Genomic DNA, 23,948 nt, shown 5'->3' with positions numbered 1-23,948 from the left:
AGGTAGAGGTGTGAAGGTAAAATACATCGATGCACGCATCAAGCTGTGCAGATATATCTTCTTACTTACTCGTGCAGCTGTGTGTGTGTGTGTGTGTGTGTGTGTGTGTGTGTGTGTGTGTGTGTGTGTCCGCATTAACGTGCATGTGTGTGTGTTTGCTGAAAGGTTTAGTTAAAACCCTCGGCTGAACTTTTTCAAAGGCCCCGGGATGAATCGGAGGTGAGGGACGGATCTTTGTTTCCTACAGCAGTCGTCCTGAAGGAAAACAATAGCCGGCCGCCGCTCTCCCTCTGACCTTTTTTCACCCGCTCTGAATAAGCCGGAGCCGTGCAAATCCATCTGCCTTTTGTCTATGGGAGCCTGGCTAATCCACCCCCCCCCCCCTTCACACACACACTCACACCAAGAGACGTAACCCCTCCACTTCTTAAGCTCCTTCTCAACTCCTGATACAAAAATTAGGCTCACATTTATTTCTATTAGAGCCCTAACTCTCTTTAAAAAGATGGTTTCTGGAAATATTCTTACACATTAATTGGTTTTAACACCATTTTCTCCTGCTGCAAAGGAGATTATTTTCACTAGATGCGTTTAAATGCTACCTACACATCTCAGAGAAGAGGATTTTCCTGCTAAACTGAGCAAAAGATTTTACGGATGAGTTCAGGGATGATGCATTTCTTCCCCCGTTCTTTACGAGGTTTCTTCTCTCTGTCTAAAGACGCCGGTGTGTCTGTCTGTCTGCAGGGAGTGTGTCTGATATTTGCAGAAAAAAGGGCTGAACCCAGCGGCGTGTACAGCCAGCCAGCGTCCCTGACAGCAGCTATGTTAATGCTTTTCAGAAATACTCAGACAGGAGGAGCGGCACACTGTATGTCAAATCACGTTCGCCCACGATGTGAAATGAAAAAAATTTGCAAGTACAATCGCTTTCGCTCGGGCAGATGGACAATAGGAGGTGGAGGCATGAAAAGAGCTCCCTCTTTTTAGCTTCTGCCTTTCGAGAGGCAACATTCAGAGGCCCTCTCATCAAAACCTTTGATTTCCCTACAGAAACAAGAGGATTTCTTTTGTTTTTTCCCGCATTGTTTGATTTTAAAAATGTAATACAAGCTCAGTTGAAAGCTGGAGGGCGATTTCATTCTGGTTTAAGCGACCAGATCAACACAACAACCGTACTGATTTCCTTCAACGTTATTTCCTTTTACCTTCAATCGCTCCAGCAAAACAAGTTTCCGTTATTGCTTTGCAGTTATCTGTAGCCGTCTCCGAGAGTCGTTGAAAGGCCTCAGAGCCGCAGAGCCGTGCAGATAACCTCAGAGTGTAGGTGACACTCTCACAACGAGAATAAGAACTGCAATATGCAAATACGACACTTTGCTCAATATTTCCAAGTGTTGGTTTTCACGCTGTGTCACTGAAAAGGTTGCACACTCCTCTGCACGCCGATAACTGCACGCCGATAACTGCACGCCTCCCATCCTGAGCAAACATTTGATTTTCAATCATTGCAGATTTCTGCTACATCTGCCTCTGCAGCGCCGGCACAACGGCTGCTCGTTTTTCATCGCCGCCAACTAACAAGTCACACACACACACTCATACTGCACCCTCCTTTACTGTTACTAACAACTGCAACCAAACTTGATTAAGCAGGTGGGGTCAGGCTACATTTGTTTGAATCAATAGACAGACATGATAAAGAGAGCACAGGGGGTGGAGGTGGACTGTGTGTGTGTGGAGGAGGAGGGGGAGGTAGAGGAGGTGGGGGTTGCTTTGGAAAACGCCGGCATCTGTCCCGTGAAAGATGACTGAGCTGTTACAGTTAGAGCCTTGAATTATGGGCCATTACCAGCCGAGCTCGACGCAATCCCTCTCCATGAAACGTAATCAGACAAAACAATGAGAGGACTCTGCGAGTAAAATGACAAATGAAGTTATTTGATCCGTGGTGGAGGAAAAAAAAAAATACATTTTGCAAAAGATGATTGCAGTGGAAGCATGTGGAATCAGCAGTAATGCATTATTAATGGCCCTGCCAAGCCCACAACACGTTCAGACTACAGCTCAGCTACTTCTGTTTATGATGCCTGATGCTTCTGCTTTATATTAAGACCTCATTAATAATAAGAAACATTAAAAAAATACACCATCAATTAATATCTGCAGCCTAACAAATCGAATGTAAACAGAGCTCCTGCATTACGTTAATGATTTATGAAGAGCCTCAGCGGTAACTGGTCGATAAATCTTTCATACGTGCTGAACTTTAGCTGAATTTCTCACATTTTTTTCCTGCTTTATTTTTATATTTCCACCCTGAGCACCGAGAGAAGAAGCTTTAGTCAGAGACGCCCACTGTTTCCTTTCAAGGCCGTCACATTACTATGCAACCAGCTTTTACAGTACAGCTTAGAGCTCCCCCAAGCAAATTGGACACCCCACAAAGCATCGGACAACTGTTGTCCCCCATTGTGGGACTTTCTGCAGGCACTCTTTCAGGTGCTGAATGCAGAAGCAGCAATGAATGAAATCATAGGGGGGTGGGGGGAGAGGGGGCGTCGTCGAGTGGTGATAGTGGTTGCAGAGGGGGGTTCGCTCTCTGAAACCTCACAAGAATTTCAGAACAATCCGAACGTGGGGTAGAGAGCGGTTCCTTTTTCCCACCTCCCGGGGTTTCAGGGTCTCTGTGCGCTGACAGGCAGGCAGGAGGGATTCGACAGGGCTGCCCCCTTTCTCCGCGCCGCTTTCAAAGCCTCCTTTCCATTAACTCACCACGCTGCACCTCGCCTAATCTCTGTGACCTCTACCACCGAGGGAGAGTTTTTTTTTTACCCCCCTTTTTCCCACAGCCCAGACAGGCCTTCTACCTTTCTCTGAGGTTTCCTCCACTCTTATTTGCTGAATGCAAAAATAAGAACAAACCTATTAATGTATGTTGGACACTTTTCAAGCGCTGAAGCATGGCCCTCGAGTGGTTCTAACTGTGCTGCACAGACCTGAACAACAGGTCGTGTCAGGAAAGTTTTTTTGCGATAGATTTCTTTGGATAATTATCGTGAGGAGGAATTGTGGGCCGTGTCATTGGCGGTGCAATTTGTAGCTCTTCTCTTCGGGTTTCTCGCCTCGCTCTTTGTTGTCACGATCATTACGCGGTGTGTAATAACAGGGAATTATGTTGCCTTTTGTTAACTCTTAGTAGTCAGATTCAATGCAAGCAGCAGTTGGAGCTGCAGCTTATAATGAACAGCTCAATAAGACTTTCTTCCCCACTCTCCGAATGATCACCGTGGTGTTTTTTTACACACTGGAGGAGCAGCTCAAACAGACTTTCTGTCATACAGTATGTGTCCATTGTGTTATATCCAGCAGCAGGCTGTGTGAAAGGAAATCTTTCATCTCCAGTTGTTTGCTGAAGGATCTGGTTCTCACGCGTTAGATTAAAGCGCCGCCGAGGTCGAAACTGGCAAAGCACTCGCACAAGACGGCAGATCTTCCCTTGCCTTCATTCACTGTGCTGAAAAACTCCTCCAGTATCGCAAGCGTTGTAGTGTGAGCTGTCGAAGCACATCCAGAGTGCTTTGCTAACAGGAATTTAAGCATTCTACGCACTCCTGGGCACAGATGGTGGAACAAACGCCTGTGATTATACTTTTCATCGAGCATAGTGATATGCATATTTATGTCTCCCCAAAAAAGGAGAAGAAAGGCCCATGTGACTTATGCTTTCATCTGCCGATGCAGAATCAAACGTCTTTTGGGGAAATCGTGGAAAGCATGGGAACGCTTTTAACAGGGTTCACATAGATTTCTGTCAAACGGAGGAATTTAGTGTGATCATTTTTAGAATTTTTTGCTTGATGCTTTGATCTAGAAGTATCAAACCGTGGGCCGTCAGAGCCTGCATGGTTGTTCCAATCAAGCTCTCCACCAGATGATGCTGCTGATTGGCTCCTCTTGTCTGATTGATCGGTAATCTCACCTGATGTGTCTGGAATAAAGGCCTGCACAGGATGACGCTGGTAGGAGGCAGTTGAGATGTGAAGGGGTCTACTGTAAATACTGAACTACCCTTTTTTATTACTTTAAGTCATCTATCTATTACTTCTATCATTGGCTTAATTACGTTACTTTCAGAATGCTGCATGAGTCTCATTTGTCAACAGAGCTGTCAATCAATCATCTCTTAAACATCAAACAGCTAATTTAAGTTAACCGTCTCTAAAAAAATAAACACTGGGACATAAATCAGGATAAGAATTAACTATAATCACAGAAACCATGTTTGAGAAAAAAACGTGACGTTTATTTTTATTTTATAGTTTGACCCATGTTCCATCTGTAATAATGTAGGAGGCAGGGTTTATCATCTAGACCGCCGCCAACCAGCAGGGGGAGCTCTAGATGTGTTAGCTTCACAGTCAATAAACACTGATGACGACTATTTTTATATACAGTCACACACACGAACACACCACACCAACACTTCTCCTCTCTTCATACACACAGTGGCTTGTCCAGCTGTGCGTGTCTCATATTTTGAGGATACTTACCAGCTGCACGTTTTGTAAAGAGGCCCAAATGTCACAACTCATAATTTGAAATCTTTCACTTGATGTTATGTTACCAGAGCAGGTGACCCGTTTCTGTATGAGGGTTGCATGCATTAACATGAGGGATGCGAGGGGCAGTGAGCGACAGTCACTGATTGCAGATGACGCTCTACTTTTTATTTAAAAGAAGATGTTTAATGGTCAGCGGTGTTATCTGGCAGTAGTTGAAAATAAACTAGGATGGCCCACTCAGGTGTAGTCCCTGTGTGGGAAACACTGGAGTTTTACAGCCCTGCAGATTACTCCAAAGCACCTGCCTCCATCACAAGCACAGACATTTTTAGCACAGTGGATGAATCAAAACTCTTATCCCCCCTTTGAGAGCACTACTGTCTTACTGTTGAGCAGCAACACAGGAAACCACTCCTCTCAGATACATTACAAATAGGAATGTTTTATTAATCCTTTCTGATGTCTTCTTTTGTACCCCCACAGGGAAACCAGATCAAACAGATCCCCACCAAGTACAGCCAAGCCGAGTCCACCAAGTTCCTCGTCCTCACCGTGGTGTCCATCCTCTGCATCGTTGGGGTTCTGTTGGCGTCCACAGTTGTCTACTGCCTCCGTCACCGTTCCCACCACAAGCTTAAGGAGAAGCTCACCAACCTGGGAACAGATACTGGCAGTGATGCTACCGCCACCTATCAGGTAGGAGGTGTTACTGCGACATCTGTGAACCAAATAGCTTGAATTTCAGTAATGGTTTGTTTAATGTCTTCAAAATGGTAACACAAGATGAGGATTGGATGGTATTTCATATTTGGTACCAGGTGCTTGATATTCCTCATTTGATTTTGATTAGAAAAGGGAGTCATTATCTTTGGATATGGTGAGGCAGAGGCAAGTTTATTTACAGTTCTATCCAGATAATATAATAAATGTAATATTAATCACTCAGATTTGTGAAGTGTTTCATAAAAAGGAGAACCCATTTTCTAAAATAGTGTAATTTATGTTTCATGGAGCTTATTATTACATTAAAACCTGCAGTTTTTTGTTCATATTTTGTATTTATATAATGTAAAAGTTCCAACAATGCCTCTAATCCACAACAGTCAATAGTTCTATCCTCAATGCTTCCTCATGGCAACACTCACAAGTAGCAGACCTAGTAGAAACACGTGGTATATGTTGCAGCAAGGTTGCAGCTTGGTTTGGTATACGCACCAACACTCATTGGTTGGGTTTAGGTGTTTGGGTCAGGCATGCTTGTTGTGCATTCTACATTTCCTGACTCTTCTAGTAATATTTGCTTCGGTTACTGAGGAGGTCTCAGAAATAGCTTTTTCCAAACAACAATCAAGAGATCGACCATTTTTAAATGTATTAATGGATAGCCTGTTGAGATGAATCATCTCGTTTTTGAGGGGGTCCAAGTCATAACCATACAGCTCTGATTGGAGGAGCAAGGTTCTGTCTTAATTATCATATTTCTATGGAAATGTGCAGATAAAATCTTGCTTTCAGCATTCTTGTTATTAATTTTTATTCAAACTTGTCTATAGTGATGTATTTTTTCTTATTTTAATGACTAACGGTACAGTTATCTTCATTTATTAAGGGTTACTATTTTAATCTCATGCGCTGTGGTCAATTTGTCTACCATGTTGATTAAGACTTTCTAGTGGATGTGGATTGTGTGTGTAAAGATAGGGAACTTAATCACTTCAATCACCAAACCCAACCCATCCTAATCAATACTAACCTTACTTCATCTTAACTATATAACATTAACTAACCTTACCTAGACTACTCTATCCTCATCCGTCCTTACTTCATCTAACCTATCCTAACATAAACTTGCCTTCCCCACCCCAACCATCCCAACCCAACCAAACTTAACCTAATTCAATCTTTCCTAACCCAAACCAACCTTACCTTACCTAACTTGCCTACCTTTACCAACCCCTACTCAACCCCTAACCTATCCTTTCCTCAACTAGCCTCACCTATCCTAATCTTACCTGGCCTCACCTACTTTCACCTATCCCAACCAATACACCTTACACAACTTAACTTTACCTAACCTCCTCTTACTTATACTAACAAATTAATACACAACTAAACAAAATCTAACCTCACCTTACCTATACTAACCAATCCTCACACAACCCAACCTAACACAGCCTAACCTAACTTACTCTTACCTCTCCTAACCAACCCTAACCCAATCTAACCAACTGTAACCTAGCCTTTCTTAACGAGGGGTTGACCAATTATCAGGGCCGATATTCAGCATTTGGCTGGTTTTTCAAAAAGGGCACTATCTTGGCTCCACTGCCAGTGCGTTTTTACCTAACTACTGTCTTAGCAAATGTCCTGCCAACAAAACTATGTGATTGGCTAGACCTACATGGACATGTACTGTTAGTGTAACTTGTTGACTGCTAACTCCTGTATATACAGGCTAAAGTCTCAGCTATGATTAAACATTTGGGAAATACATTTATTTTGGTCAGAGTTTGTAAAATTCTAAATTCTAAATAAAAGTTTTTCACTTTTACCGTGAATATATATCAGTACCAAATATGTTTTTTTGATCTCATGACCTGACAATTGGTCACAGCCCTGAAAAACCAACATTGGTCGACCCCTATTCTCACCCAACCTAGCCTGTTCTAACCTTTCCTTACATATCACACCCAAACCTTTACTCACATAGCTGTACTTAACCTAACCTTAAGTATTATTCAGTGTAGGTTGGAAATTGCCCAGCTGAGCTATGCAGGTATATTCTTCAGTACCAAAGTTACATTTTAATTTTCTAATAAGTGTTTGTTTATTTTCAGATATGTAAATGAGTGTTTTTAGATAAGGTGCCGTACTTTAAGGATTTTAAGTGTTGTATTGATGTTGCTGATATCTTCACTCCGGGACTGGTGTTGGAATTAAAAGCAAAGAAAAGCTTTGCTGTGGATGTTCCAGTAATAGTCTCCACACTCTGCCTCACCTCGCCAACCTGAAGTATTTAAAATGATCGGGTCACTGGACGGATGCAGTGTGGTGATTGCTCACTGTACTTCATCCCCTGCAATAATTTGTTGTTGGAGACCTGAAGCCATATCACCAATCCAACAGGTTTTCCACCTCGAGTCATTTCCATTCCCCTCCTCTGCTCACTGTAATTATCCTTTGGCCAGAATAGCCTGGTGTGAAATTTAATTTACACAATCCAATATTAAGTGGCTTTTTGAGCAAAGAATTAGATTGAGATTTTTCCGTCTCTCTGCCTGACCTTTTCCCCACCATGTTTTTAAATGAGAGTGGTCCTGTGAGCATTGATTTTATAATGAGCCCAGCCCATCCCCTAAGTGCTTACATTTTATGCTGTTCTCCGGGGATTTTTAACTCCTGAAAATAGACTGTGTTGCTGCGACCGAGGTTTACCTCATCACCGTCGACTCGTGGGGATTCATAATGTAAATTCTTGCATAAAGATTTACTGTTCGCTGCAGAGAAAGGAGATGAAAGATGAAGTTTGAATAATGACTCATTATATATATTTTAGCTGCAAATAAAAGAGAATACAGCTCGTGAAAGTCTGACTTTCAACTCACCCAATGACAGGCTGACATTTCAGCGGCACGCCTTCCTCAGTCTACAGAAAATATTCGCTCTTCCTCTTTGTGAGAAACTTATCTTCAAGGTTTCTTACCCCCGATTCTCTGCAGGCACCTCGTTGGAAAATGCTAATTAAATAGGCTGCATTATTTACCTGATTAATAGATAAAAAACATTCATGTTGCTCACTCTCGAGAGGGTTTAACTCAGCTCTGCGTCACTCAGACTCCCAAAGCTCCTCCAGTTGATTCTCTTCTCTCTGTCGTCTTTATCGAGTCTCGACAGCAAGCCGTCGTCATCCTCAGTGAAAGACCTCAGTGTTCAGCTCCCATCTTAGCCGTGTAAGCCTCGTCTCTTTGTCAGCGCTGCTGTGTGGAGGGGTTCCCTCCCTGGGCTGGGTTCTGCGTGTGTGTAAGTGTGTGTGCAGTCTCTAGGGCTACATGCAATTAAAGCAGACAGGAAGCGGCAGGCTGCCTGACGGCCTTACTACTGCAGCTCCTTCTCACTGGCTGTCAAACACACGCTCACACAGGGGCGTACACACACACGAACATGCACAAACACACACATTCTGTATATTCATGCACACACTCAGCAGCCTCTGCATGTTAATGATTCTTGCCCTTGGCGCGTTTGTTTGAGGCCTCGCTTCACACACTTACACATTCACCGTCTTCCATTCACGTCAGCCCCCCCCCATGAATCCCCTCCACCTCTAGCTCCTCGCTCCCCCAGCTTGTCAATCACACAGTCCCATAGAAACCACGACATGGGATTGGCCGACACCGACAAAGGAGACGTTGATTGACAGGCGTCGACAGAGGAGTGTGTGCAGCATGTCTGAGGGATGGGAGGGGGGACGGTGGATGAGTCTTGTCAGGTAGTCCCTGGATCACTCCGCCGTAGACAAGGGAGTCTACATCTGTCGCCTTCAGTTTATCTTTACATCTGATTCAAACTTATATCCGCTCTTTAAAGTCGTCTTTTTCCTTGAGGTTGAAAAAAACTATCCTCCCAGCAGAGTGAGATTATTGCACTTGATTGCAGTGGAACTTTTTACATACCCCTCAAATCAAGAGATATCATCTTAAAACAGTATTATCTTATTTAAAGATGTTCTCTCCCTGCAGCGTGAAACTTCTGGATGCATGAAAAATGAAAGGAAGAAGTTAAAATATCTGCACAAGTCTCAAGTTTGAGACACATTGGTTAAACGACTTGTTAGAGATATTTTGCGCCCTCTGCTTGCTTCACACCCCGTCTGTTTTCTCTCTGTCTCAATTCAATTTCAGCGACCTTCAGTGACGCGATAACATCATCTTTACACCGCCAAAGAATAAGTGCAAAGCACATTTCCAGAACATCTCGATTTAGATTAAACAAGCAAACAATAACTCCAGCTCCCTGACCGTCCTAAGCCTCTCTCCTCTCTGTGTCAGTTCTGTTTCTTATTTTCAGCTCCCCTCTCTGTAAGCTGATAAAAGCTTTTATTAAAAATAAGACCAGTTTCCAGTCACTGAACATGATGGAGGAAATGTAGAAGGATTGATTACATGTCATACAGCTAATCAATGATGAAACACTTGTCTTTGAGGAGACCTTCTACAGAACCGAGTTTGATTTGATTGCAGTATTATAACATTTCATTATGGTTCAGTAGTAGGATTAGCAGCAGTAACAATGGGATTTGTCCTTGTGCAGCAAGAGATACATCCAAGAGGCTTACTGAGCGGCTGAGCGAGATGGCAAACATGTTATTATAATGACTAATATTTCCCTGTCATTTGTAAAAGTAGTAGCTCTAAAAGATATTTAGCAAGACCTCTTTTTTGTTAGCATTTCCTTCTCACTCAGCTGGTCCAGTAACTCTGCCAAATCCAAACCGCATTGCACTTTGTGTCTGTTTTCTTCAATTTGGTAGACGTCTCTTTCACTCAGCTTCTTTAACACCCCTGGTTCATTTTTGAGCTGTTTTGCCATTTCTTGTCTTCTTTTCTCCGCTGGTGACTGGTCAGCCATTAACCACCAATCTAAAGTTTATTGTTCTCCAAATAAACTGAGACTAATATTAAAAATATCCTCCATTCTGTTTACCGGTGTTGTAGGAAACTAACATTTTTGCCACAGTATCAGCAGGAGGGGAGGAAATCATAAACTTTAAAAATGTGCTGGGCTCCTTTCCACAAATTGATCTGTTATTTTGCGTGGGATCAGGTTGTCCCTGGCATTGCTTTCACCATTGTGAATTAATAACCATCCTCAATGGGTTTTGTCCAATCAGAATCAAGTATTTAAACACCATGTAAAGTAAACACGGGGCAACCTCTGATCTTGAGAAATGAAGCAAATACAGAAGTGGGACAATCTGGTTCCAAAAGCCAAGGAGACCACGCCCATGTTAGTGTTTACGGCAAAAATAAACATGTTTACAGCCTAATTTGACTTTCTTCCTACATTATCTCTATATTCTTAATCGGCTTAATCAATCAGAAATCTGTAACTTAGAGTACTTCTCTCTTTGGAAAGACTCACATTTGTTTTATTTTCAAAAGTCCTGTTTTCCCTCTCCTCTTGCTTTCCTTTATTCCTTCAGTCCCTTCAGTCCCCCCAGCCTCCCTCGGCTCCACCGTATTGCATCATGTCTTCTCTTTTGTTTGTTTGTTTGTTTAGGCACGAAGGCAAAGCACTCGGGTGAAGGCCCCTACATTTGTTTTGGTCAGAGGGGCATGTAAACAGAGGCGCCCCTGTGGGCCTGATGGGCTCTGCTGACACACCCCGACCCCCAAACCCTAGTCTTCCTGCCCATTAGTAGGCTTTAACAAAGAGGGATTGCATTGGGTGGCACACGTCGCTCGTCACCGACACGCCTGCTGTCGCCTCGGGGTGATGCATTATTCGAAACGGTCATGTGGCGCCAAGTGGATTCCCTGGCATAATGCCCATTAGAGGGGTTGGTCAGGGTTTTTAACCTTTATTCATGCACGAAGGGTTGATGAGGCACACATACTGTTTAAGAAACCAACACTGAACCGACTCTGATATTACCACAATTCTCTGAAATCTTGATTGAAAACATAAAAAAATGTTACTGATGAAAAGGAGAGCTCTTACCTTCAATATGTTTCAATGATCTCTGACTCTCTTCTGTCTCTTAGTCCCTGCTTTCATTTTGTTTCATGGCATTCAATGTTGTCTAAAAGCAAGTTTATTAAAGAAAACATTCAAAGCAGGACGACTGGTGGACATTGCTGAATAGATTTTTTTACTTTCCGTCAATCTGAAAGGATCTTTGTCTCTCTGAATCAACCGTCTCATCGTTTATGACCTTAACCAGAAGCTTGAATTTAGTTATACATTTCACTGATGGCGTACTGGTTTTGAAGCGTGACATTTGGTCACATTACAAGAAATGCTTAGAAATATCACATCATCTTTACCAAGTGTTTTTTCAAATGCTGCCATAAATTTCAGGATTGATTTTCTGGCTTCCAGACAGACGTTTGTTCCCATCAATCCTGTTTGTTTTGTTTTAAATCAATTTGAAGACTGAGTAGAGACTGGTAATCCATCATGGTGAACATTTATCTACCTTCATTTAGTGTCACAGTTAATGCAGTTGCGGGAATGAATGGACCATCGTCTTACATCAAAAACCAGTCTGCCAAAAAGCATTCAATTTATGAGCGGCACTGTCAGAGAAATGAAAACAGACAACTTAAAAAATTAGCTAATGTGGATGTCCTGGAAAGGATAATATTCCCATTTGTTACTCTGAAATATTGGATGTCCTTGGTCGCACCAACAGTGGAGATGTTTTAAAAGTCTTTGAAGGCCACTGCAGCAACAACTTAATGTTAAAAAATTAGACGAGGACCAAGTTTATTTAAAGCTACTGTGAGGAGTTTTTAGCTAGTTATGAATCAGACTTAAATTAATACTAATGTCTCTTTCTTTGACATGGATTATTGATGGTTAATATTCTTCATTGTTGTAATAAAGCAGGGGGAATCATTCTCTGTAAAACACCACTCACTCATGTATAAGGTAAAATTAGCAAAGAGTTTAGAGGAACCTTGTTGTCCACAGGGGGTGCCAAAATTAACACAAACCAGAAGGTTCTCACAGAAGCTTTACGTTACCTTGATATGATTGAAAGTTATTGAAATCAATCAAATGCAAGGTAGGAGGCAAATTTATTTACATGAACATTTTTCTGCTTGGTACCCGGCTACCAACTAAAGACAAACATCGACGCAAAGTATTGATTTTAAAGACGAATGGGACAAATTATCATTAAACTGAACATTTTAATTTATGGTGCAGTTAAAACATTAGCCTGCCTATTTTTTACTTATTAACAAATATCACAGCATTTAGCATTGTGGCTATTATCACTACCACTTCTGGTTTAAGGGACTTTGTAGAGATCGGCAGCTCAGAGTTGCTCTCACCAGCTCTGCTCTCATTGCCTGGATAACAGGACAGGATGTTGCTCCACTCCAGAGATGTTGATTTCCATGGGTTGATCTAATACGACATGTGTGATCAGGTTGTCCCTGGTGTAACTTTTTCATTTGGGAATTAATCACCATTGTTTGAGGTTTTGACCAATCAGATTCAAGTATTTATCACAGCCGGGTCGTATTAATGCTGGTTAGCTTATAGTGGTGTTATTTGTTAAGCTGCTAACCTTTGCTACCACACTAAGCAGAGTCTGTTCGTCTCACCTAATCTGTTAATAACATTAAGAATAAAAAATTAATGTTAACATTGAAGCAAAGCTGAAAAATGCACACCAGCCTGTGATCACCATCATAAACCACAGTGATTAACATGACGCGTCTCGCCTCCTGATGGAGTGTGTCTCGTTTAAAAATCGATACGCTGTAAATAAAGCTACTTGTGTCTGTATGGACGCAGCTCGGGGACGGAGAAGTGTTGGGACTTTGCTGTAAATTTGCTCTGTTTAGACTCTAAACCTGTCCTGAGTTATATTGTTTCTTCAAATTTTTGCCTCTTTGTCCTCTAATTGGCTCTCGGGGGGTGAGGGCATTTTGAAACTGTTTTAATTACATCATAAAAGAATATGCTGCTGCGGCAAAGTTCACCGCGCGGGCTCGTTGAAATATGAATGCTGTTGATCATGTGGTTTCCCCTCCCTGACAAAACACCCACAATGCAGTGTGCTTGGCTGATTGGGTTCCATGTAGTGCCGTTGAGAATGTGACACGAGGGCACAGGCAGGACACCAAACAAATGAATGTATCTAACATCCAGAGAGGTTAGAGCAATCATGGAGACAATATCTGGCTTTTGTTAAACATCAGAAAGTGGTCAGTTCGTGTGCTGGCATAGAGACCTCTTCTTACTGAAATGTGACATCACATTCGGTTTTCTAGCTGAGAATAGACTGAGCTAAATGTTTTATGTGTCATGATACCTTAGATGCTTCTTCTCCTACGTGTCCAGATGTTAGAAGGGCTGAATCCTGCACAGTTTAGAATGAAAGTGATCAGATATAAAGATAACAAGTTGATTTTAGTGATCTCTTTTAAATACCTTCTTAAAACATGCTTTGATCCCAGAGCCTTTCCTGATTTTACCTGATCTTTATTTTATTTTACTTGATTTTAACCATTTAAAAAATATATAATTTAAAATAATAATATTTTATTCTATTCCTTTAGGGTCTTTTAAAGGAATTTGATGTTTATGTAATTTCTTTATCTTGCCTAGTGTGATTTTATGACCTACTTTTTTATTTTGCAGCTCATGTATTATTATTATTATTATTATTATTATTATTATTATTATTATTATTATTATTATTATTATTATATTGTGTATTTATTATTATTATTATTATTATTATTATTATTATTATTATTATTATTATTATTATTATTATTATATTATTTAATTATCTTACATTTTTAGTTTTAATCCAATAAGTTCAATTAAAATATCAATTTTCCCCAAAACAGGCTTTCCAAACTAAAAAATATATCATTAAGTTTCCTATAAACAACATTAAAGGTATACTGCAGCAAACATTGCACTGCATGTGTGTCACTCTGAGTATTTAAAGTCAGATATAAACATCTCTTAGTGTGCTCATCAAAGCAATGCAGGGGTGGATGTCCTAACAGAAAGCCTTATTTTTAAGACTGCATGACATGAATTTTATTAAACTAATATCCACAATCGACCATAGCCTGCTCTTGATGGATGATACCAACATCCATCAGGAAACCCATTGATGTTCTTGAGAAAACAATGAAGCTGCTTTTCAAAATGGTCAAAATCACTATTTAATATATTTATTTAGGGGCTTTTAGGCCTTAATGTAGAGTGTGGGGAAGTATGAGGTAAAGGAACGCTGGTGGGAAACTATCCAGGGCGACATATTGCTTTATATAAAAGAAGAAGCTGTTGAATCACTACAAAGAATAAATAAATCCATTAGTGATCAAAATGTAAAGCCGACATGCCCACAGGAAAGACAATAAGCGCCAGCTGTCCAAGTTATTGCACGTAGCCGTATCTTTGTCTGCGGTATCTCTGCAAACGTCACCTGTCACACCCTCTGTACGAGAAACCATACATCACCTTCCAGAGGCCCTGACTTCAGCAGCAGACCCAGGCTCTATCTGTGTGTCTTAATGAGAGAGATGCTGGTGATTAACCAACGAGGTGTTTGATTGACGGTGGAGGTAATGTGAGCAGGCCTTCATTAGTCTGTATCTGATGTGACTGATATCCTCGTAGGTCGGCACGCTGACACTGATCTACGAGCTCGGACACAGACTCATAAATGTGAGCAGATTATTAAAGCGCTCCAGTGACCGGCCTGGAGATACTGACTGCACGAGAGGTGGGAGGCAACACAAACACACCTGAGTGTGGATGAAGAGAGAGCAGACAGACGGCACAAAACATACTCAGACACAGCTTCAAGCTCAATTGGAAATTTGGTCCACAAGATAAGAATGAACTGCTATGACAGAAAGCGTGTATAAGAAAAGCTCACTTGACGTGTATTTTATTTTTCTAGATTGACCCATGTTCCATCTGTCACAATCAGAGAGGCAGGGTTTATGACCTATACTGTACCTAGTCACCAGGGGAGCTCTGAAATGTCTGGCTTCACACAGGATAACTGTTGCATACTCACAGGTTCATAGTCTTTGAGATATGTCCCTGAGAAGTTTGTGAGGTTTCAATGCCAGACTGCACCATCTTCGACGCTCAGTGGTAGAATCGTTCATCTCTTAATTGAAAGTTTGGGGCTTTGATCCCCAGCTCCTGCTGTCCAAGTGTCCTTGGGGAAGACACTGGACCTGGATTTGCTTCCAGTGCCAGAGCCAGCAGTGTGTGAATGTGATTAGTTCTTACTGATGGGCTTTTGGTGAAGTATCCTCTACCACCAGTGTGCGACTGGAGAGTTTTCAAGACCAGAAAGGGCTTTTTAAGTACAACTCATTTATCATCTCTGTGAGTAGTCTGCATTCCTCCAAGCCTCCATAGTTTATAGAGAAAAGGTGAGACGATAAATGTGGTAGTACTACACCCCAAAATGTACACTGATTTATTCAGTCACTGCAGGTTATGGAGGTCTCTGGCTGGACTTTTGAGGGGTCTGTCTGTCTGTCTGGAGTCAAACTTTTCATAGTGTCATGATATTCAAATACCCAGCAAACCTACAGTTGTTTTTTCGAGGCAAATGAATGGAAACAGGCATTAATTAGGGATGCATGATATTTAATTCTTGCAGATGTCCAATATGCTGATATTTTCAGACTCAGTTTGATTTACCATACCGATACGGATACAGATTGAAAATACTCCCATACAACGAACTCATTTTTGGTGCACAAAAGCTGTCATTGCATCACCTGTCATTTGTGCATATAGGCAGTACGGTAATTCACTTTAAAATCCTTTAACTTCGATATTGTGTCGATGATATTGTGCATCCCTCATATCTAAATCTGCATACTTTTGCTCTCATGTAAATGTTAACTGGCTCGTGTTAGATAAGTTTTCTATGTTTCCCGGATGCTTGCAGCCAGTCTGCTTCAACACATCTCCCTACTTTTTGCTCTAAACTCCACTTTTCTGACCTTTTCTCTAAAGCTTGTGGTTTTGTTGTGCTTTTATCAAGTCCTGACTCAATTTTCTGTTAAGGTCAGGACACTTTATTCCCATTTTCTGTCGCCTGGATCCACCACTTATACACACTTTTGCTCATTATGTAAATATTGCTGTTGTGTCTTTCAGCTTTTGAAGTTTAAGGTGACAAAGGAGGATTGAAATAATCACCATAATTATGAATAAGAACTATAGAAGTTTTTTTTTTCCCTTAAGAAATCCTCTCCCTTCTTCTTGTCTATAGATAAGAGCAAGCCAGCATTATGTATTAAAAGGGGTTTGGTTTGAAGGTATGACGACACTGACTCATCCATCCTCTGCTCCCTCTTTCCAGGAGCTGTGTCGGCAGCGCATGGCTGTCAAACCTCCGGTGGAGCGCCAGGAGCCGATCTCCTCCAGGATCAACAGCGTGTCGTCTCAGTTCAGCGATGCCGGTCAGGCCGTCAGCCCGTCCGCACGGAGCAGCGTCTCCTCCTGGAGCGAAGAGCCTGCCCACTCCAACATGGACATCTCCACCGGTCACATGATACTGGTGAGTTTCACACCAAACTCCTGCACACTGAATCGAAGTATAGAAAGATATGACCCTACTAACCAAGGGCCTCAAGCAAAATGAGCAAGAAGATGGTAACTTCAGTCAAATTCAGTCAGCTTTATTTATACAGCACGTTTAAAACAGCCAAGGCTGACCAAAGTGCTTCTTCTAAATGTACAACAAGAAACAACAATATATCACATTAAAACTGTAAAATTTGAAGAACCAGAGATGGTTCAACAATGACACAAACATTTAAGAGTAGAGGCAGATCTTATTTACAGTTGTATGCTCTTTGAACAGGTTAGCATCAGCTGATGCAAAGAAGACCTTATTGATTTATAGGGGTCTCTGTACCTGGTGGAGGTTTGACGGCTGTCTCTTCATTCTGCACACATTTCTGGGACAGCAAACGTGTTCACATGTGTACTTTTGTATGACAGATGCTAATGTGTAGATTAATTCCACCCACTTTCCATTTTGAAGTTCTTTTAAAGAGCATGACGCTACCCGTTATGTGGACCTTTGTTTTCAATCCTTGAGTCTGGCATACTGATGATCAACATCCGGTTCTGTTTGCGCCATTGACAGTCATTCCTCCCAAAAACCACCCAATCTGAGCTCCGTAGGCTTTATAAACAGGGTTGTAATCACTCAAATATGGCCGTCTTTACTGGTCACATACTGGTGAGTTTGAGCCACTGAGCTTCACAGGAAGTAAGAATAGCAGGACTCTTACTCCTGTAAAGATTGTACAGTGAATCAAATATAGTTTTATGTATCCATAAGGACTCTAACCTGATAAATCAACTTACCTGCTCATGAAATTGTGTTGGACACATTTTAACTGATATATCCAATCAAAGACTCGGAAGAGGACAAATCTCTCCCAATGTTGCACCAAGTTTGGACAGCTAGAATTTCCATTTATGTCCTGACTGAATCAAAGGGGCAGCATTAAATGTCAAAATGTAATTCACATGCTTCTCATATTTGCATATTTAAGGCATTGACTAGAAATCAGGCCTTGATTTTAAAAAAAATACCAAAAAAGAAAAGCACATTTTAAAGGAAAGGTGTCATCATTTGAACAAGACGCTTCCTCATTTAATCCTAGCCTGGCTCTGAATAGCCGCCTTCATGTCTGGATTTTGTATCCATTACAATCCACATTGAGCATAGAGCTTTGGGAGCCAGACTGAGTTGTAGTTGCGTCACCAAACCTCTTGTCCACAGTGTTCAAGTCGATGTTCAATATAGTCATGTTGCACTGATCTTACTGAAATTGATGTAAAATCTTTGAAAGTAAAATGGTGTCAGGAACTGTCGCCCTTACTCAAAACTGAACATAGTATTTTTCAAAGTGTCAAATCACAGCTAATGTTATCTCAAGACTCTTTCCAAACAGAGCAGGTCTAGACCGTACTCTATGTTCTATTATTAACAAAGACCCAACATCAAGACAGGATAAGATCCAGTTCCATCTTCCAGACAGGACTCATCAATCCACCATGAGCAGAGCACTTTGCAGCATTTAGCAAGTTACAGTGGCAAGGACAAACTTCCTTTAACAGGCAGAAACCTCCAGCAGGACCAGACTTATGTTAGACACACATCTGCTGAGATCTAATGCAGTCAATGCTCGAGTTTGAGTCATAAATGCTAGAGTCTAAGTGGAGTCAGGAGATATTGGCTGTCGATCACAAGGAGCCACGCCCTAGAGCAAACCCTGCTCTGTGGTTTATTATGAACAGTTTCTATCACTCAAAATGGAAACAATTTAAAAAAATGAGATTTGAATCTAATAACTAATGCTATAAACTCAATAGGATGATATGCATTTGGGTAATATTCTCCTTGTCTTGCATACAAACGTACAATATGAGTCGACCTCTTGATCAGTTCAGGGCCGTGTTTCCTTCACAGACATTCCACCTGGGAACAAAGAGCCAATCAGAGCTCTGCAGGCTTTATGATTGAGGCTATAATCACTCAACGTAAAAAACATATGCAACACTCAAGATGAATGGTGACACAAAATGGCCACAAAAAGGTGATTACCATGGATGAGATGGATGGTGCAGCTCTTAAAAAGCACACATGTCTTTGAATACTGTGATGAACATCACACTGGCTCTCGCAGGGACCATCGGAGCAGCTTATATCTTCTTTTAAAAGTACATTAGTGGGATGAATATTCCCCTTAACGGTTATGGTGTAAACAGAACAAAATACCACATAATCCCAAACATAAATTTGCTTTCATGTTTATTAAAACGACTGAATAATTATGTGAAACTAAATGTCAGGTCTGGTGTTTTTCTAAACACTGATGAGTCAATGCAGCCGCGGTTTGTTCCAGCGATGTTGAAGTCTTGAAGTTTTGGATTTGCTCTCTTCGTCTGTGATATTTAAGATTTAACATCTCTACAGTCGCTCCATCAGTTACCAGATTTTCTTTGATCTCTCCTTCTCCCTTTTATCCAAAACATCCCATCACCTGCTCCTCCATCTTCTTACAGACATTTATATCTTTCAAAAAGGCAGTGGAGTTTCAGTCTCCATGCCTCTATCTGGTATGCATCTCCATATATAGCCCTCTTTCCCTCACACACACACACACACACACACACACACACACACACACACACACACACACACACACACACACACACACACGCTCACACTCCTCTTTTCCCTCTATTCTCACTCCCTCTCTCATCTTCCTCCCTGTGCCTTTTTTTCAGTTTCTGTACATCTCATTACACCCACACTTTCCATAAGCAGGCTTCTTACCCTCTTCTATCCTGCAGATGAAAATCTCCACTGAACCTCCGTCGCACTCTCTCGAGCGCCATCGCGATACATAGCTGTTCACTTCAACCACCCACCACCCTCAGCTACACCACCACCTCCTCATCCTTCCCACCTTCCCCCGCCTCTCTCCCTCTGTCTCTCTCTCTCTCTCTCTCTCTCTCTCTCTCTCTCTCTCTCTCTCTCTGCACACATTATGGAGCTGCTGGCGAGATGTGACAGAGCGGGCTTTTTGATGTGTTCAATAGGCACAAAGATACTAATTACCCCCGAGAGTTGGACCACAGTTGTGTTCAGGAGAAACGACTCCCCGTGCAGCCCCGTGCTGCTGCACAGAGCCGCTCTGTTGTTTTACACAATCCTGCTAAATGCACCCACATCAGAGTGTGATGCATGTGTTTGATGCATTATGGGCATATATGGAGGAAAGCAGACAACCGGGTTTGAACTTCTTCAGGTACGTTTGCTTTGTCTCCGCCTGATGCAGCCTCCTCAGCAGAGGCGGCGTCACTCAAGAGAAAAGAGGCATAAAATGAAGTGCTGCTAATGTATTGTTTAGTGTTCATTCAGTGTGTGGGCCTTAGATTACTGAGTCTGATACATTAAAGACGCTAATATGTAAATGATGTGAGGGAAGCAGAGACCCGGTGCAACAGACGTGGATGGATGTGATGATTAATACACTTTCTGTGTAGGTGATGGAGATGAAGATCTCCTTGAATGCTGATATTCCCCTTAAGGGCCTGTGTCCACTAACAGTGTTATTGTGCTGGCTGCACCCACGACCTTAATTACAGAGCACTTTACATCAACGCTCACTGTTGCTAAGTTCTGAAAGTTTTCTCACAGCACTTCCCTCAGTAGTCTGTTTCAAATCGTTCTGTTTGCCCAATATTCGCTTTTGTTACAGAAAATAGAAAATTAAAATTGTTAATTATAAGCAGCTACACTCGACCTGGAAATGTGAACCTCTAAAAAGCATTTTGGGTGCAAGAGATGAACAGAGCAACGAAAAAAAAATGGGACAATTTCACCACCAAATACTCTTTCATCATTTTTATTGACAAAGTTGATACCAGAAGTCCCGCCCCTTTTAGAATTTGATTGGTTGTGTAGGAGAAGTGACAATGCAGCTTCTATTGCACTGAGGGTGTTTTTGCTCTCAAGTAAGTTGGTTTAATAAAGAAACTGCCAGTGGAAAAACAACGTTAGTGGATACTTAGGATGCTCTGAAGTGACCAATTTCTTCTTTGTTTTAAAGAGAATTTAAGTTATGACTAATCGAATAGTCTAAAGGTAATAAAGCACCCAGAAAACAGTCAACATTGAGCGCAATTTATACAACATGGCTTAACTCTGGATCTCACCTCCAATTTACACAGAATGTGCAGCGTCGTGTTACGTCTGCGCTGCGCAGCCAATACCTTCCCATTCTAATCAATGCTAATGTGTACAACATAGACTGTAAATAAAAATGGACAGCGTTGTTCCGCCTCTTCCCGTTGTACGGTTCTGAAGCCAAAAAATCCCACTCCTGGGCGCCGCCATTGTGCAGCCAGAAACTGTGAAGCCACTGTAATAAGCTCCGCCCTACAGCGTAAAGTCACAAGACGCTGTGTGTCCTTTGAAGTTTCACTCTACGGCGGCTGTGAATCAAAGGAAACCCGGAAGTAAAACCCAGTTTTTTCAACTCTAATAACTAACGGAAAAAAAACTTTTCAGGAAAAAGAGGCCTTGAACACAAAACAGTCAAATACTAACTACATATCACCACAGCATACGGATGTGAGAAACATTTGTATGACATGTATTTATTTTTTAAAGTTTGACTACTCCCCCATTCAAATGGGGTAGCAGTCAACACAGGTAGTTGCTTAAGAAGATAGCTCGGTATTACAGTGCTGATAAAGATCAACCAGAGTATAGGCATGGGCCAGTGTGACACAACTGCATACAAAGAAAGTGTCTTTTCCTTCTCCTGCTACATCCAGTGATCCAGCAGCGAGTGGTTTCATCTCCCACTGCTACAGTTTCCATTTAATATATGGGTAACAAAAATAGTCTTCCCCTAGCATATGTGGTCTCCTTTTAATTACAGCTCCACTGCTTTATACCCATTAAACATGTCCAAATGCTCTGGGCCATTATGTGCCTACTGTGCTGATGTGAAGCTGTTGGTAGATTTAATCCCACTAAGGAAATAAAAAGGAATTATCATCTTGTCAGAGGCAGGATGCTTACTGTTACTGAAAAAGATAATATGTGATTGTTAGTTAATGGGTAGACGCTGTGAATACTTGGACGGCCTTAGATTTTAAGCAGTTATTAAACCTGAAGAGAGGCGCAGGGAGGAGGAATATAACTCAGGAACACTCACACTGAGATGGTGAGTGTGTTTCAGCACCTTGGACAGCTCCACACATTCAGCAAAGAAAACCTGCAGCTCCGAATGGTCCACGCCATCTCCATCCTCCCACAATGGAGACATTCAGCAGCAGAGGGAAAGTTACATAATGCCATTGTCAGGTGGAGACCATGTATCTCCAGAATGTCAGCTCTTTTAGACAGAAAGAAACTCATCAGTGTGCTTTTCACCGCTTCATAACGGTGTTCATTTTTGCAGCTATTACAGATGAAGTCTTAGTCTTTGTAACAAAAGGCTCATTGGTTGTCTAGTTTTACACCAAGGTCAGACTACATGATTTTTTTGTTACGGTGATCACTCTGTAAGATTAGGCGATCCGTATATCTGACAAATTATCATGATGTTGGAAGAGGAAGAGGGGCAGGGTGAGACCACACCTGGAAACACTATGAGCAGTTAGTCTCCAGGTTGCTGAAGTGCATCCACTGACAATACGGATTAGTAAAAGAGTCCAAAAAACAACAGAGAGCAAAAATATGAGCACACAAAAATACCAGTACAGCCAAGTATCTACCAAGAGGGTTGATAACAATCTGGCGAGGAGTGTGTGGAAAGCCAGGAGTTTTATACTGCAGGGTTGATTGCTGGACGAGCAGCAGGTGAGACAGGTTGGCAGCAGTCAGGAACCACTACAAAGACAAACAGGGGAAGACTGAAACAAGGGAGGGGAAACAGCAGAGGACACTGGGGAACTGAGGCTTAATGCTCAGGCTATGATAATGTAAGATATTATTTAATGTCATATGTATAGATTCATGTAACTACAAAACATCACATGTAGGCCTTTGTATTTTTATTTAAAGAAAACATTTAAACTGTCTTCTAACCTTCATCACTGATTTTTTTTCACAGTTTCTTGGCATTTGTTGCACAAGTTTTACAAAAGAGTACATTTTTTATCGTCCTGACTGTGTCCTAACATGGGGTCAGATGAAGAGGAACCTCAATCAACCAATCAATCAATCAATCTTTATTCATATAGCACCAAATCACAACAAGCATTATCTGAAGACTCTTTCCAAACAGAGCAGGTCTAGATCGTACTCTATGTTCTATTATTAAGAAAGACCCAACATCAAGACAGGAAAAGATCCAGTCCCATCTTACAGACAGGACTCAGTGGGGTCTTAATCCACCGTGAGCAGAGCACTTTGCAGCATTTAGCAAGTTACAGTGGCAAGGACAAACTTCCTTTAACAGGCAGAAACCTCCAGCAGGACCAGACTCATGTTAGATACACATCTACTGAGATTGTGTTAAGGTTGGAAAGAGACTGAAAATAACAATAACTATATTAACATCATCAACAAAAACAACAACAAATGGTAGCATCTTTGTGTTTATATGTGGCTTTGTCACTGGCATACTGTACACGGAGTAAAAGATTATCAGTGACAGTAAGAAAAATGCATAGAGGCAGTGAGGGATCACACCTGTGGAGCACTTGTTGCAGAGGTTGTTGAAAAGCATTATTTAAATTTTGACTGACAGATTGAACACACAGCGGAGGAAGATATGTATTTTGAATGTCAGACGGCGCACAACTAACATTTTAGTTCAGTTTTGTGTCTTAACAAAAACAACCCATTCATGTCTTCAGAGTTTTTATCATTAAAGATTTGTTCTTTGGTTGTTAACGTCTTGTCTTCGTCACGGGAACAAAGGTCATTGGCGGATTTATTGGTGTAATTTTCGTTAACGAAATTAACGCTGCTTTTGAAACCTTTCAGACGCCCCAAAGGTCACATTGTTTCTCATCCCTCAGAAGGGGCAGGCACACTCTGCTCAAGTAAAAAGTTTTAAAGCACTAAAAGTGGAGTTATGAGGTTTTCACAAAACAGTGACAATC

The 23,948-nt window shown here is 41.5% G+C and overlaps 1 protein-coding gene across 1 annotated transcript in view; it reads left to right on the top strand.

Moving 5' to 3' along the window:
- LOC117826496 (receptor-type tyrosine-protein phosphatase N2-like) overlaps nt 1–23,948 on the top strand; it is a 231,307-nt gene that overhangs the window by 163,035 nt on the left and 44,324 nt on the right. The window contains exons 13-14 of the mRNA XM_034702594.1: nt 5,049–5,261; nt 16,660–16,857. Of these exons, the coding sequence (XP_034558485.1) occupies nt 5,049–5,261; nt 16,660–16,857 (411 nt within the window). The remainder of the gene's footprint in view (nt 1–5,048; nt 5,262–16,659; nt 16,858–23,948) is intronic.

Source organism: Notolabrus celidotus, chromosome 15 (genome assembly GCF_009762535.1).
Source record: "Notolabrus celidotus isolate fNotCel1 chromosome 15, fNotCel1.pri, whole genome shotgun sequence".
In the NCBI taxonomy this organism is placed as follows: domain Eukaryota; kingdom Metazoa; phylum Chordata; class Actinopteri; order Labriformes; family Labridae; genus Notolabrus; species Notolabrus celidotus.
Note: the sequence above shows the minus strand (reverse complement) of the source record. Positions and strands in the feature narration are given on the sequence as shown.